Source organism: Helianthus annuus, chromosome 3 (assembly GCF_002127325.2).
Source record: "Helianthus annuus cultivar XRQ/B chromosome 3, HanXRQr2.0-SUNRISE, whole genome shotgun sequence".
NCBI classification, from domain to species: Eukaryota; Viridiplantae; Streptophyta; class Magnoliopsida; order Asterales; family Asteraceae; genus Helianthus; species Helianthus annuus.
Window position 1 is genome coordinate 148637231 of NC_035435.2, and position 16255 is coordinate 148653485.

General features: G+C 35.7%; 3 protein-coding genes across 3 annotated transcripts; 1 reads left to right on the forward strand and 2 right to left on the reverse strand.

Moving 5' to 3' along the window:
• Window positions 1-1721: 1721 nt before the first annotated feature.
• On the forward strand, window positions 1722-3918 carry LOC110930027. The gene is made up of 4 exons (XM_022173237.2): window positions 1722-2582; window positions 2678-2885; window positions 3276-3405; window positions 3486-3918. Exons 1-4 carry the CDS (start codon window positions 1912-1914, stop codon window positions 3749-3751), a joined length of 1275 nt encoding a protein of 424 aa, XP_022028929.1. The 5' UTR covers window positions 1722-1911; the 3' UTR covers window positions 3752-3918.
• A 623-nt stretch (window positions 3919-4541) lies between these two features.
• Window positions 4542-4853, reverse strand: LOC118490525. The gene has a single exon (XM_035988214.1). It carries the CDS (start codon window positions 4851-4853, stop codon window positions 4542-4544), a length of 312 nt encoding a protein of 103 aa, XP_035844107.1.
• A 5728-nt stretch (window positions 4854-10581) lies between these two features.
• Window positions 10582-14516, reverse strand: LOC110930026 (probable prolyl 4-hydroxylase 4). Its single transcript, XM_022173236.2, has 7 exons — window positions 14277-14516; window positions 14137-14194; window positions 13461-13565; window positions 12469-12526; window positions 12092-12267; window positions 11951-12017; window positions 10582-11045 (listed from the first exon to the last, which is right to left on the reverse strand). Exons 1-7 carry the CDS (start codon window positions 14387-14389, stop codon window positions 10750-10752), a joined length of 873 nt encoding a protein of 290 aa, XP_022028928.1. The 5' UTR covers window positions 14390-14516; the 3' UTR covers window positions 10582-10749.
• Window positions 14517-16255: the final 1739 nt, after the last annotated feature.

The window sequence follows — 16255 nt, forward strand, 5'->3', positions numbered from 1 at the left end:
AGATATATCTAAGTACAGATATTAGGCAATTTTAATAAAATAAAATGCGACACATAATATCTTCATTTTATGTTATGGTACTTTTAATTCTTTTTGTTTTTGTTTGCATAGATGGACACATCTTTGTAGATTAGGCGCATTAGATCACAAGTATTAATTACTTGTACATTAAAGCATTATCGACTTGTACCTTTTAATACGTGCGTCGATATTGAACAAGACAACCATCGAAACGTCGACAAAAATGTGTAGGTCGTAAAAAAATTATAAGTTTGTTGTGGATTCGTGAATTGTAATTAATTATCTATAATTTCTTTAAAACCTTAGGGATTTAAGTGTAATAAGTTTAGGGGCTAAAAAATAATTAGTGTTTAAAAGACTAAACTACCCTCATTTTCGGGGTCTTTCTATAAAAAAAAAAAAAAGTGGGGGAAAAGTTCTTATTTTTTTGGTATCTTAAAACACCCCTCCCTCATGCATTATAATATAGTATAGATTAATAAAATAAAATGCGACACAAAATATCTTCATTTTATGTTATGGTACTTTTAATTCTTTTTGTTTTGTTTGCATAGATGGACACATCTTTGTAGATTAGGCGCATTAGATCACAAGTATTAATTACTTGTACATTAAAGCATTATCGACTTGTACCTTTTAATCCGTGCATCGATATTGAACAGGACAACCATCGAAACGTCGACAAAAATGTGTAAGTCGTCATGCTATCTTTGGATTTTTTTTTAAACAATATAGTTTATAAGATATGTGAAGAATACGTAAAAAAATTATAAGTTTGTTGTGACTTGGTGAATTGTAACTAATTATCTATAATTTTGTTAAAACCTTAGGGATTTAAGTGTAATAATTTTAGGGGCTAAAAAATAAATAGTGTTTAAAAAGACTAAACTACCCTCAATTTTAGGGGTCTTTCTATAAATAAAGTGGGAGAAAAGTTCTTATTTTTTGGGTATCTTAAAATACCCCTATCTCATGCATTATAATATAGTATAGATGTGTGTGGGACGGTTAATCATGCATCACGTTGTAGCGTTGATAGCCGAAAGATAAATGGGTACATGACTACATGCGCCAATTGGTCTTTGTACCGGTTGCTAAGTGTTATGTACCATAGGTCCAAGGCTTAATGTAAAACAACTATCGAGCCGGGGGTCTCATTGGAAGCAGTCTCTCTATTTCTACGGGATAGAGGTAAGGCTGTCTACATCTTACCCTCCTTAGACCCTACCTTTAGGACTGTAAACGAACTGAACGTTCAGTGAACAGTTCGTGAACTGTTTGGCGGAAAGTTTGTTTATGTTCATTCGTTTCCTTAGTAAACAAACACAAACAAGTAATCTTATTCGATAAGCGTTCATTAACAGTTGATGAACATGTTCATTCACTAAATATTTCCAACTATATATGCGAAACCATGCCACTCCTTAAATTCAGGTGGTGATTTATTAATAACAAAAAATATTGTTCTAGTAAAAGGTGCATTCTGTTTGTCCTAATGCCACTGCTGTGTTTATCTCATGCTTGCAAGTAATTCCAATAGACCAAATGTCACTGGACCACTTATTAACAACGTACATCATGCACAGTAGTGAATTACAACTTTGACTTGTTAAAAAAGTCAAAGTTAATGGGTGAAGGTTGTTGTTTTCTGTTGTCATCATAACACAATTTCAACAATTTGTGACAATTTGTCAAATATCACATTCCGAATTCATGGAGTAGGTAGCAAAATGACCTTCATTTTCTAATAATTTCAACTACTCCGTGACTACTTATCTATATTTTCAACACTTTATCAACAGCTCAACAATCTACCAACGAGCATATAACTTGTTTTAATACTAGAATACTTTCATAGAATCATACTTTCGAACACGCGATTTTTCTAAGATGTTGCGAGACATCGGTAGAAAAGTGAGTCGAATTTGGTCAACGGTAAGACTCCGAGTCCTCGCATGGAGAATCCGGGCACGTAAAGTTATGATCAAAAGATTCAAAAAGCAAAACTCAATCTCGGTTCGCGGTCAAAAGATTGGTCAAACTGCCCCAGCACGTATTCGGGTTGCCTCGTTTAATGTTGCCATGTTCTCTCTTGCGCCTGCGGTTGCTACGTCGAATGGGACGTGGGTCGACGGGGTACGTGAACACGAAGAAGGTGGGCTAAAGAGCATATTGAAAAACTCTCCTTTGCATTCTAGCACAATTGTGAATGAAAATCTTGTTAAGAAAGTGTCGATAAATCTTCCCGAAAACGAGATATCTATGGCCCAAAACCGGGTCCTGAGAAGCCCGATTTGCTTCCCGTTGATCGGGTCGATGGAGCACGCGAGTCGGAGCATTCTTGATGTGCTTAAAGAAGTTGATGCTGATGTGTTGGCTTTGCAAGATGTGAAGGCTGAAGAAGAGAAAGGAATGAGACCATTATCAGATTTGGCTTTTGGGCTTGGTATGAATTATGTGTTTGCTGAAAGTTGGGCTCCAGAGTATGGGAATGCTATTTTGTCAAAATGGCCCATTAAGAAGTCCAAGGTTCAAAAAATATATGATGACCAAGATTTTAGGTACCAAAACTTTATTTATTTATTTATTTAAATTTTGTAATATGTTTATTAAATATGATTACGAAAATTATATTATTAAAATTTGATATGCACAGGAATGTGCTTAAGGCCACAATCGATGTCCCTCGGACGGGTGAACTCAACTTTTATTGCACGCAACTTGATCACCTAGACGAGGATTGGAGGATGAAACAAGTAAGCGCGATCATCAAATCAAGCGATCATCCCCATGTTTTGGCAGGTGGCATTAATTCTCTTAGCGGATCGGACTACTCGTTTGACAGATGGACAAACATCGTCAAGGTGATGAAATATCAAAAAAATTACTATATGTTGGATGCATCTTAGTTTTCACTTTTCAATAATTTTTTTTATCAAAATATAAAAAAATGAACAAGACTGTATATTTAGATTTATATCAACGATTATAGATTATTAAAAAAACTAATAATAATACCTTAAATGAAGATTGAAAAAAGAAAAACTTTATATTTGAAATTAGGTGAGCTGTCATGGGATATAAATTATCTAGAACACGTATGCGATATAATTGAGGTTGGACATTACTTAGATCATCACCAATACAAAGTGCTAAATGCACCTACAAAAGTGTTCGGTCAGCTGTCACATCAGATTTTCATAAATGCATCAAAAACACTTATTTTCACTCAAACCCTACAAACATTCTTATAGTATTATGAAGAACTGGGAAAACCTACACCAAGAACAAGTGTGATGAGATTTCTACAAGAAAACAAGTACATTGATGCCAAACAGTTCGCAGGCGATTGTGAGCCGGCTGTGATCATCAGTAAAGGCCAAAGTACGCTATTTACATGCTTTGATTTTTTTCGTGTTTAAGTTACACCATGTTTGATAGTTTTGTGTCGCGCTTATGATCAGGTGTACAAGGAACATGCAAGTATGGTACGCGGGTGGATTATATTTTGTCGTCCAAGGGATTGACATATCAATTTGTGCCTGGATCCTACTCAGTGGTATCTTCGAAAGGCACGTCCGATCACCACATCGTTAAGGCCGATCTAGTGAAAATCAAGGAGGGTTGTCCTTGCGATAAAGTGAGACGAACAAAGAAAATTAAACAAAAACTTGTCAGGATAACATGTAACTGTGTTAAATGCATGTCTCCATATACATCTAACGTGTGATATCCGGTCCAAAACTGGTTTATAAATCGCCTAAAGAGGGTTCTAAGTTCTAACCGTCTAGCGATCAAAACCAGCTGTTAAAAATATAGTTGTAGCTTGAAATTAGTTTGTCAAATATGTATTAATCTATGGTTATTGTATCATGTTATGAACAATCTCTTAATTTATATTATTTAAAAAAATACAAAACATATAATTAATCAAAAAAATCAGAAAATACAAACCTTCTTATGGATATTTAATTTTGGGGATAAGCAATAAGAGCTATATATAAACATTATATTGATCACCCAACATTCATGTAATCTAACTCTTCCATTAATACTACTTAATCCCCATTATCAATCTCACTATGCATACATATACATATAACATATACATATTCATATGCATATATAGGGGAGGGATAGAAAGAAAACCCATATTTGTTAAGAAAATTAATAAACCCAAATGAATGAACTTCCTTTTGCCATGTGTTACACCTTTTTGCAGATTGTGTTACATGTAACAACAGAGGCTGCCACGTGTTACGTGTAACAGCTTTTGCAGACTGTCAGCCTTTTCTGAAAAAAGTAAAAGTTGTTACGTAACACGTGACAGCCTCTGTCTGCAAAAAAGGTGTAACACGTGGCAGAAAGGATATCCATTCATTTGGGTTTCTTAGTTTTCTTAACTAATATGATATTTCTTCCTATAATTGCCTTATACAGCCCTGCATATGTATGTGCATATGTATATGTATATATACATACACACCACCTTCACCAACCCATGGCATTGTAACCGGCATTCACCCGAGTCGAAGTAGGCGACATAGATGTTTGGTGGCTTCATGATCTGCCACCATGTCCCTTGAGTAGTCATGTTTCTTGTTAAAGAATGAAGGGAAAGGTAGAGACTTGGGTGAGGGAGAACGAAAGAAGGCGGAACCCGCATACGAATCGTCATCATTTACACAATGCAGCTTCATATTCAGGTCTCTTCTGGATGCTGAACCCATCTTCCCCGGTGGCTTTTGGTTGTTGTTTGTTGCATTCTTTGTACCAATCACCAGAGAAACATTGATGAAGCAATCTTGTGGGTGCAACACCTCCGTACCCATCAGCTTCCGGAGGTGGGTATGGAGAAGGTGATGGATATAAGATATGATAATTGATAAACAGGTGTGTATGACTATGAATTATTGAACCAGAATGTTGAACTTGGTTGGTTATAATAGGAATTAAAGCATGAGGATGGAGTGGGTGGTGAAGAGAAAATGGTGGGTTGGGTTCCACCAACTTTGATTTTGAGTGGATCACATGGTTTGTGGCCCATTTAGTAAAGGTGTGTTAACTGTATAAAGATGGATTGGACCGGACCGGACATGTATCTGGTACGTGTGATTTCTGATACCACACGAACTTAACATTAAGTTTTTAGGTCTGGGTTTAGTCTAAACGGGTGTGGGTCTGTTTTTAAACACCGAAACACATTTAGCTAAACGCCGGGTCCACTTGGCAAGTTAATGGGTTGACCCACTTATTTTGTAAGGGTTTTTTTTTTTTTTTTTTTGTAATAAAAACGTATTTTATGTCATAATTTAAAATGGTTGTGATAAATTTAAAAGGTTAAAGATGTCATAATTGTATAGTTTATACTAGGTTAGAACCCCGTGTATTACACGGGTTGAATAAATATAATTTTATATAGTAAATAAAAAAACATTATATTTTTAAAAACCTCATTTGTTACACGTGTCGAGTAAATATAATTTTATATATTAAATAATAAAAGAGAAAAATGCCCGAATAGTCCCTGTGGTTTCACCTTTTTTCACCTATAGTCCACAAGTTTCTAAAACTATCTAAATAGTCCCCAAGTTTTCAATTTTTGTTCCCGGATAGTCCCTGGGTCTAACTTAAGTTACTTTTCTCTGTTAAGTGACCCCACGTGCATATCACGTGAGGGGTATTTTGGTCAGTTTACTTGTTTGTTTTCTCTGCCTATCAAATAACACCCTTTTTCCCACAAACCTAACCACCAACAGCATCGATTCCATCGTCTTCTCCATTGTTCATCTTCCTCAGCAGCCTCGATTCCATCATCCTCATGGTTCTCTGCAATTGTGGCCAAGATGCAATCATAGTTACGTCATGGACTGATCTCAACCCTGGTCGCCAATTCTACTCTTGTCCAACCATGGTAATGTATACTATTACCGGTTTTAATAGTCTAGGGCTTCAAAAGTATGATTCTTTCTTCTTTCTTTGTAGAATCCCAACTGTGGAAGATTCATAGGGTGGGTGGACCCACCAATGTGCAGTCGTGCAGTGGCAATTATTCCTGGGCTTTTAAGACACAGAAACCAAGTTGATGTTGAGTTAGCCAAGATGTGGGAAAGGAATCGGCTGAAGAACAAGATCATTACGGGTCTTTTGATACTTTTAGGGTTTGTGTTTTGGATGTATGTTAAGGGTTGAATGTATTGGATATTGTAATGTTTTTAATGTGAAGGATGTTGTAATGTCTTCATTGCAATGGATATTCCCAATGTTTTTTGAAAATCTGATGCATTCAATGAATTTGGTTGTTTGGAAGCAACTTTGTCATAAATGTGGTAGGTGAAATATGGATAGTATTCAATGAGCAGGTTGTTTGAATGTGGTTGCTTGGAAGTAATTAGGTATTGTGCAAAATGTATCGTGCGAAATGTGTCGTTTAAATCTATTGTGCGAAATGTGTTGTTTAAATCCATTGTGCAAAATGTGTCGTTTAAATCCATTTTGCAAAATGTGTCGTTTAAATCCATTGTGCATGACCTGTTGCAACAAATGAACACAATAACCTATCCAAAGTGCATCACCTGTTGCAACAAATGAACACAAATAACTTGTCCAAAGTGCATGACCTGTTGCAACAAATGAACGCAATAACCTGTCCAAAGTGCATGACCTGCTGCAACCATACAAACTTTAAAGTACTGGACCAGATTTAACCTTCGACAAATGGACCACAAACATACCAGCTACAACCATCAACAAATGGACCAGATTTAACATTCGACAAACGTGAAACTAAAACACAAAATAGTAAACCACAAACTTTAAACTACTGACCATTAAACATCCAACCATACACAATATCCTACATTAATATCATCAACATAACAAGTCCAAAATTTGATGATAATTGTTATAGATGTTCTAATAAGCTAAATAGACACAAAAGACTGCATCAATGTTTTAAGACAACCCAAAAACCATACCCGATAACCCGAAAACCATAACCCTTAAACACTTGCACCTGCCTGACCAGCCTCAGTAGCTTGATTACCATCTTTCTTCTTCTTACCTTTCTTCCCTTTCTTCGGCTCGGCAACTTTTTTGGTCCTTCCACAAGTTCTTTGGTTGTGGCCCTTTTCACCACACTTCTGGCACTTCACGGACTTCCATTTTCTTGTGAATTTGCCACCAACCACAGCCTGCTCGTTATCAGCTTCAGCAGCCCTGTTTCTCTTGTTTCTTGCTTGTGAAGCCCTTTCAACTTCATCCTGCAACTCCACAACATCCTTCCTTCTTTTCTTCTTAGGTCTGCCGATAGGTGTGTGGTGCAGAGGTGGGGTTAGGTTGGTTGGAACCTGTGATTTTGGCCATAATTCTCTACCATTAATGGGACCAATGGTATGACTGTAAACCCTCTTCCATGTTTCAAGATAACAACATTCATTAACCCATGATTCCGGGGGTCCAACCTCTTGGCCATTCATTGCCATGTCCCAATTGACAGCCACAACATGCCTACAAGGGATCCCTGAAACTTCCCATTCTCTACAAGTGCAAACCCTATCCACAACATCCACAACATACTGTTTATGTGTTGCAGCACCATCCACTGTGACCTTACCACTGACTTGATACTTTGTCCCACCACTCCACCTAACATTGCAATTTGCAGCTAATTTCTTTGTGTTTTCAAAGATCTTTGCAACTCTAGGAGTAAGTGGACCATTTGTCTGCCGAATCTTCCTGAGAACATTCACAATCCTCTGCATTAGATACTCTCTGACAAACTCCAAAGCAGAAATTATAGGCTTGTCTCGACCATTGACTGTCCTTGCATTCAAGACTTCACACATGTTGTTCAGCACCACATCAGATTGTGCCCTACCTGTATATCAAATAAACAGCAGTAAACATCAATAAACAGCAGTAAACATCAGATTGCCAAACTGAATGATCAAATAAACAGCAATAAACATGAATAAACAGCAGTAAACATCATATTGCCAAACAGAATGATCAATAAACAGCAGTAAACATCAGATTGCCAAACAGAATGATCAGTAAACAGCAGTTATAGGCCTTTGAATGGTATTAACAGCACCCCCTCATTTTCTAATTCTTGAATAACCACCTTCGACGATTGTGTAGGACTAAAGTAATTTTTAACCTTGGTTTCACCATGTTCTATAAACACCTTAATAAGTTTGTTTTTTGCAACATATTTGGCCAAAAGCCTAACATCACCATCATTACCTAAAGGACATAATCCAACATTTAAATCTAACTCAGGAATCTTAAAATGGTAATACAACTTCACATCAGGAACATTTAGTTGAAGATCTCTCACCATCCAATCGATTTCATGAACTGAAAATTCCTCAATGTTGCAGTAGTCAACATAAGCAGCTTTGCCAAAAGCGTATTTTCTTCCTGGTGACGGAGTAAACACACCACCATAAAGAAGTTTTATGCTGAAAAAGTTCTCAAAACCATCTGCACATACATTTAACTCACATTAGGGTATAAAATTACAGATATTGTTAGGGTTTTAACAGTTTATTTCTCTATATTGCATGTTGTTCAACCCGTACCATTCTTGCACAAAGAAGCTAGGGTTTTAACGATACTTACCGTAAACACTCTCTGGTACAAACGGCTTCACTTACTCAGAATTGGACCGGAAATTCCACTGACGGTTGTTGTTTGGATGTTGAGGATCGTCGTCCTTCATTTTCGTGGGAAGATTCTGATGATCAATCGATCAGATTTAGGGTTTAGATTGTGAAGAGATTAGGGGAAGATGATGAGCCGGATTCGCCTTAGGGAGGGAGGGAAAACAACTGACAATGAGGGAGTAGGGGTGCAGGGATACTTTTATATGTTAGGCACAAATAAACTGACCAAAATACCCCTCACGTGATATGCACGTGGGGTCACTTAACAGAGAAAAGTAACTTAAGTTAGACCCAGGGACTATCCGGGAACAAAAATTGAAAACTTGGGGACTATTCAGGTAGTTTTAGAAACTTGGGGACTATAGGTGAAAAAAGGTGAAACCACAGGGACTATCCGGGCATTTTTCTCATAATAAAAAAGTTATATCTTTAAGAACCTCGTTTATTATGTGGGTTGAGTAAATATAATTTTATATACCACACAATAAAAAAGTTATATTTAAAAAAAAAAAAACCCTGTGTATTCACGGGTGAAAGAAATATAATTTTATATACTAAATAATAAAAAGTTATATTTTATAAAACTCTGTGTATTGTACGGGTTGAATAAATCTAATTTTATATAGCAAATAATAAAAAAATGTTATATCTTTGAAAACCCTGTGTATTACATGGGTTTATCTATTGTTAAAAAATCTTTAAAATTATATCTTTAAGAACCTCGTTTGTTGTGCCTGTTGAATAAATGTAAATTTATATACCAAACAATAAAAAAAGTTATATTTAAAAAAAAACCTTGTGTATTCATGGGTTGAAGAAATGTAATTATATACTAAATAAAAAAATAGTTACATTTAAAAAAAAAAAAACTTCGTGTATTTTACGGTTGAATAAATCTAATTTTATATAGCAAATAATAAAAAAAATGTTATATCTTTAAAAACTTTGTGTATTACACGGGTTTATCTATTGTTAAAAAAAAATCTTTCGAAATCAAAATGGATTTTTTTATTATTTTTTAAATTAGGTTAATACTATTTTAAGTTTTTGGTTTGATTAATAAGTTGTTTAATATAATTTCTCATAGTTAACAATAATAACATTAACAATAAATAATATGCATGTTTATCTAGTGTTAAGTGAAACAGTGTTTTTTAGTTCAGATAAGATTTTACGATTTGAAGTTAAGTTTATGCCAATAATTTAGGGTTGATAAGAATTATATTAATTTAATTGATATTTAATAATTTAAATTAAATAATAATTATCTACAATTAAGAAAATTAAATAATAATTATCTACAGTTAAGGATGGTCTAGAATAATGACAAGTGTCCCAAAGTTGGTTTCTTTTATTATATAGTATAGATATAGATGTAATCATTTTAAACACATTACTTGTTTGTAAATTTAAAATACTTAACATGAAAAAAAATCATGGAAGACGGGATGTGTTCATATCAGCCTACGAATACACATGGTGTCTTTGTGTTGATGTGGATTTTCAGGTTCATATAAAATTTCTAGTTTGTGGCAGGTTCAACCTGCCAATACGACCCGTCTTAACACTCCAAAATTATTGTACATAGCACATTGTGTATCACGACCATTTGTTGATACGACCATACCGTATTCAAATGTATAAAGGCTTCCATTATTCTCACACCCCTAAATCTTATTTTTCATATCATTTTTCACTCTCTATATATATATTATGTCATTTGATAAAGGGGTGTGTGAATATTAACTCCCATGTATAAATCCATTCTAATCAATTTGTAATCATATTTAATATACAAATTCTACATATTTACAAGTTCAGAAAATAACCACACACACACAAAAAAAAAAAAAAAAAAAAAAACCATGGGCAGATGTTAGCTGGACCAGTATAAAAAAACATGGGAATAATAACCTCGTATGCATCTTTATAGTCATAGAATCATCATAAAAGATGATATTATAACATAAATAAGTAAAAAAGTGTGTATGTATCAGTAAATCAAAAGAAAAAAATAAATTATAAAACTTACATGTAGTGGTAAAAAGAAATAAAGAACTTAACACAGCTTGCAGCTTCGGCGACAATAGCCCGGGTATTCATTGGTTCCGACCATATATTCTTTGTTCTTGGTGCATTCTCCCAATGCCGCCCATCTCTCACAGTTTTCGTGCAAGTCTTTGCAGTTTCCGCCCTGATCAATAATCTTGTCAAACGAGTCGACATGGATCCACTTGGTTGCTGACCATTTTTCCCCTTCGAGAACAGGGCAACCGCCATGTAGGCTCATTACATCCGTGTTGGCGTTTGGGTACAGGCTGAAGAAGAGAAGTGCATCTCCTTTTTTTGGTTTTACTGTTTCGGTTGTTGCACAAGAGTATCAGATCAAAGTGCTAATTTCGACCAGTTTACTAATGAATGGGTAGATTTAGGTTATATTTAATCTTTAATGGGCCAACCTTGCTAAAATTTAAAAAAAAAAAAATAAATTAACAGGAAAATGGTCAAACGGGGCAAAAGTTGACTAATGTGTATTTTTTACGCATGCAGATACAATGTACAACCTCCTAAATCGTTTTATTAATGGAATTATGTTATTAGTGAAATAATATAGTTTTTGACAGGGTAAAGTACACGGATGGTCCCTGTGGTTAACCAAAAGTTTGAACTTAGTCCCTAGTTTTTCAAAAGTATATGGTTTGCACTTCCTAACGTGTTTAGTCCTCAACTTTTGCCAAAAGTACATGGATGGTCCGTGTGGTTTGCACTTTGTAACGCATTTAGTCCCCAACAATTAGTGACTAAATGCATTACAAACAAAGTGCATACCACAGGGACCATCCATGTACTTTTGGCAAAAGTTGAGGACTAAATATGTTACAAAGTGCAAACCGCAGGGACCATCAGTGTATTTTTAAAAAGCTAGGAACTAAAATCCAAAATTTTAGTTAACCACAGGGACTGTACTTTTCTCTTTTTGTAATGATATTTTTCACATAATTATTAGTTACTGGTTCCATCCCAAAAATAACCTTTAACGCCGGTTTTAGTTAACAAAATGTCAGTTTTACCCTTCATGCTTCTAAGATACTTATTAACTTTTGAACTCGCAAGAACCCTCAATCATTCTTTCTAAGCGGGAAATCATTTTGGGACAATTTAAAATGAAATTATTTTGGGACAGTTTTACCCTTTGGGTTTGAACTGATTCAACAGACAAGATTAAGGAAGCAAATATAAGCTTTGTAGTATGAGCTCACCTGCAATTCCTTTCTTTGCACATTCAGACAAATCATCCGGTTTTGGTGTTTTACGGCGGGGATCTTCCTATTGACATTTTTAACTTCATCAGATAACATTTAATAAAGTTTTCCACAATGAGATGTATAGTTTCAACTAACCTCTGCTGATGGAAAAACCGTCTCACCACCTTTTCCAACATCACTGAGATACATCAAAACAGTTGCTATACGGTGTCCACCACGTGCAATATTAACAGGGTCGCTGAAGTAATCAAAGTGTGGGTCGTATTTCTGGCCATGCTCATATCTCAGTACTTGCATGTCCTCTCCATTTTCTGAAGGAATAAATGAACAAACCATTTTAGAAATACATTTATTTCATTGTAACACTTTGTTTAACCAAACCAGCAAAAATTTAAACCATTACTGCCTTTGAAAGAGGTGAACTTTCATCGAGTCAGCTTACTTATTACACTCATAAATTAATAAATCAGATTTTTCTTGAAATGGCATCCATAATGATTAATGAAACGTACCTTTTGGTAGGAAGGTCCAAGTTGCAATCTTTTCTTCTATGCCAGCAACAATTGGATCCTACGGCACGTGCAAATGGACATAAATTAGCAGAATGAAATAAAAACACCAAGGCATTGGTGGGGCCCCATGAGTTTTCCGACTGGTTCTCATGGTTACCAAAACACACTCACGTAAACCTATATGCCTATGTAATATTTTTGAGATTTACCTTACACCTTATTCTCTTTGTTTTGTGAGATTTCTTTTCGAATTCGATCTCATTCAAAAAAGAATGTCGCTATTTTTCTTTAGCAAAATTGGTGAAACAAGATTTTACAATGCATGTCGGACAAAATTTTCTAGACATTTCCTTAATTATTAACACATGTTACTCGTTGGTCTCATCAATCATGTGTGTCACATTCTAATCACACTAATATGGTGACTACCGTGACAATTATTATGATATATCATTGAGAAGATGCCCCATATGAACATAAGGTCATTAGTCATTACATGATATATGTCTTCTAACAAAATACAACTTTTGACTATGACATTATAAGATTCTCAAATCATTATGAAAATATCAGGATGTTGTGGTCTTGTGGATATATAAGATCTAGAATTATTTCATTCACTCCCAAATAAATGATTCCTTGGATTAGATATACAATAGTTGGTTCTCATCCTTCAGAGACTACGAGTGTAATAGGAGCATCCGTCGACAAAAGGATCACCCTAAGATCCGGTCGGGGAACGCATTAAATATTTACCTAAACCGGTAGGCCCTTGAGCGATTTGACTATGGGCCACGTGTTTACAATAAACAAAACCGGACTTTGGCTTCAACAAGATACGATAGCTTTCAATTAGTGAGTGACCATACGTTAAAGACAAACAATATATTACTAGTGCCAGGTCACCAATAATGATTCAATGGTGAGCAGGTTAATCTTTAAAAGCTTCAATGTATTTTGGGACTAAAAATATAAAACAATAGCAGAATTACCTTATTCTTCGCGATAAACATCCCGGAACTTGTTCTGACCTCACTAAGCTTACTCTCACCAGAAACATTATCTGCAACTGCAGATCTTTTCAGCTCAGATTTAGCCTGTTACATAGCATCCCAAATAAGCCCAAATGCAATTCAATCAAACCCTAATATGCTCTCCAAAGTCCAAACAACTACTAGCAATCAACTCATAACCAAACTGTTGTTATTTTCCGATTATTAGTTTGAACATAAACTACAACAATAATAACCAAATTAATCCTTAACATCCCCAATTAAGTCCCAAATTTAGGGCTCGCAAAACAGGTCTAATCGTGTTAAACAGTTCAGAGAGACGCGATTAACACAAGTCTCAAACAAAACAACTCGTTTAAATACTTTATATCTCACGTCTACAACTTTTTTATATGTTTTATGTACCAAGAAGAAGAAACGACGGAGGCCAGCCTCCTAATTTTAATTAATTTTAAAAATATATATATATATAAAATTACATAGTGTACTTTCTATTAAACAGGTTTAATAGTGTCATAATAAAAAGGTGATTCAATCAAAAACCCTAATATGTTCTTCAAACAACTAATAGCAATCAAAAACATATATAATCTATCCTTATAACCAAATTAATGTTTTTTTTTTCTAATTATCAGTTAAACATAAACTAACTCACAAGAGAAATTATGTGATCGCATTCTTCATCCGTAAGAAACCCTTCGTACACAAACGCCCTGCAAAATCAACAAATTAAACAAAACGTCATCAGCCAGTGATCTATAATAATGAAAATTGCATAAGTATAGCTAAATTGACCTAGGTTTCCATGAAATTTGTTTGACTTTTGACGGATTAATGATGGCGGAACCGGAGGATCTTGATACGATGAAGAAGAATGAGATTAGAAGAAGATAAAGTGTCGTCGTCATTTGTGAAGCTACTGAGAGATCAGATCTGTGTGTTGATATTGTGATTCAGGAAGTCAAAAGAGATGATAAAAGATGTTAACGAGATTCAACTACTTGCTGGGGATCATGATTGATTAATTTAATTTGGTCATGAATTTAAAATTAGGGTTCTATTGTAATGTAACTAGGTGTTGTCTTCCGGGCAGTAAGCCAAATATTTCTTTTTCGTATTTCAGTTAGTTGTACATACTACTTAGGGTGTAAGGGGTGCTCACCTAATAGGTGAGTCCCCTCTCTTACGCCCGACCAACCAGCTATTGCCACGTCAAGTCCCCTCTAATACTCCCCTAACACCCCATTTTGATGGCGGCACTTTCCTCTTAGGGGAGTTGGTTTTTTTTTTTTCTAAAATGATGCATGTTTACAAATTAAAAAAAGATTAATAAAAATAAAAATTAAATAAAAGACATTTCATTAAATTAAAAAAAAAACATTCAAACTAGAAAAAAAAATACATTCAAACTAGAAAAATATAAAAACAAACTACTCGTCGTCCGAATCAATTTCAAGGTGAGGCAAATCTAAACTTCCGAGATGCTCAACGAGATCGTGTTTTAGCCTCCAATGCGTGTCTTCGTCAATGAGCTCCGTATAGGTTGTATCATCGAAGACGGGTTCGACTGGAGGATCTTGAATATGTACCGGTGCTATCGCCCTTCCGTCGTCTTTTATAATCATGTTGTGTAAAATAAGGCACGTATACACGATGGACCTTATCTTTCTCACCGTTTTCGAACGCATTGGACGATTTAGTATTCCCCACTTCGACTTTAACACACCAAACGCCCGTTCCACATCTTTTCTTGCGGCCTCGTGTTGCCTCTTGAACTTTTTTTCATTCGGGTCGTGTGGATATGGAAAAGACTTCACAAACACGGACCAGGTAGGGTAGATCCCATCAGTAAGATAATACCCGTGTTTGTATAAGTGGTTGTTCACTTGAAATGGACAATTTGGCGCCGTTCCGTTTCGTTGAGCAAGAAATAACGGAGATTGTTGCAGCACGTTGATGTCGTTTTGTGAACCCGCAGGCCCACAAAAAGCATGCCAAATCCACAAATCTTGAGACGCTACCGCTTCTAACATAACCGTCGGGTATTGATGATCGCCTCTCATGTATTGTCCACGCAATTCTGTGGGGCACATTCTCCAGACGAAGTGTGTACAATCCAGACTACCCAACATACCAGGTAGGTGATGCCTCTCCTCATGAGCCTGATACAATAGCGCGACGTCGTGGCTCGTTGGTCTACGTAGGAATTCACCGCCATACCTTTTACAGACCGTCTCGCAGAAATATTCAAGGCACTCACGAGAGGTCCTTTCAGACATATTAAAATACTCGTCCCCCTCGTCTGGTGGGTTACCGGTTGCAAGTTGTTTAATTGCCGAAGTAACCTTTTGCAACGGTGTAAAACTTTTCTTCATTCTCCCGTCTAAGCCTTCTTGAAACCACTCGTCATACGCTTCCACGTCACTAACAATTTTTAGGAACAAAGACTTGGACATACGAAACCTGTGACGAAAACTATCTTCATTAAATTTTGGATTTTCATCAAAATAATCGGCCATGAGTGTCTCATGGCCCCCCTCACGATCTCGACGGACATAACTTTTTTTACTAGACGATGCCGTGTCTAGTAGCTCCGCTTGTTGGATGAGATTTTGGAAGAAAATTAAGCTACTATCGCTTGACGATGCATCTCCATCGTCGGGAAAGTCGGGTAGGGTAGAAAGAAACGGAAGCTTGGAATCCATTTTGTATTTGAAAGATTGGAGTTTGAGAGTTTTGGTGTGAGTTTGAGAGTGGTGAGTGTGGTAAAAAAA

Bases quoted from the DNA above. Each gene is read 5' to 3' on its own strand.
- LOC110930027 (XM_022173237.2), top strand. From the start codon at position 1,912: ATGTTGCGAGACATCGGTAGAAAAGTGAGTCGAATTTGGTCAACGGTA. The intron at 2,583-2,677 runs GTACCAAAACTT...TGATATGCACAG, and splicing joins TATGATGACCAAGATTTTAG to GAATGTGCTTAAGGCCACAA. The intron at 3,406-3,485 runs GTACGCTATTTA...GCTTATGATCAG, and splicing joins GATCATCAGTAAAGGCCAAA to GTGTACAAGGAACATGCAAG.
- LOC118490525 (XM_035988214.1), bottom strand. From the start codon at position 4,853: ATGGGTACGGAGGTGTTGCACCCACAAGATTGCTTCATCAATGTTTCT.
- LOC110930026 (XM_022173236.2), bottom strand. From the start codon at position 14,389: ATGACGACGACACTTTATCTTCTTCTAATCTCATTCTTCTTCATCGTA. The intron at 12,268-12,468 runs GTACGTTTCATT...TTATTCCTTCAG, and splicing joins TTGGACCTTCCTACCAAAAG to AAAATGGAGAGGACATGCAA. The intron at 12,018-12,091 runs GTTAGTTGAAAC...AAATGTCAATAG, and splicing joins CGGTTTTTCCATCAGCAGAG to GAAGATCCCCGCCGTAAAAC.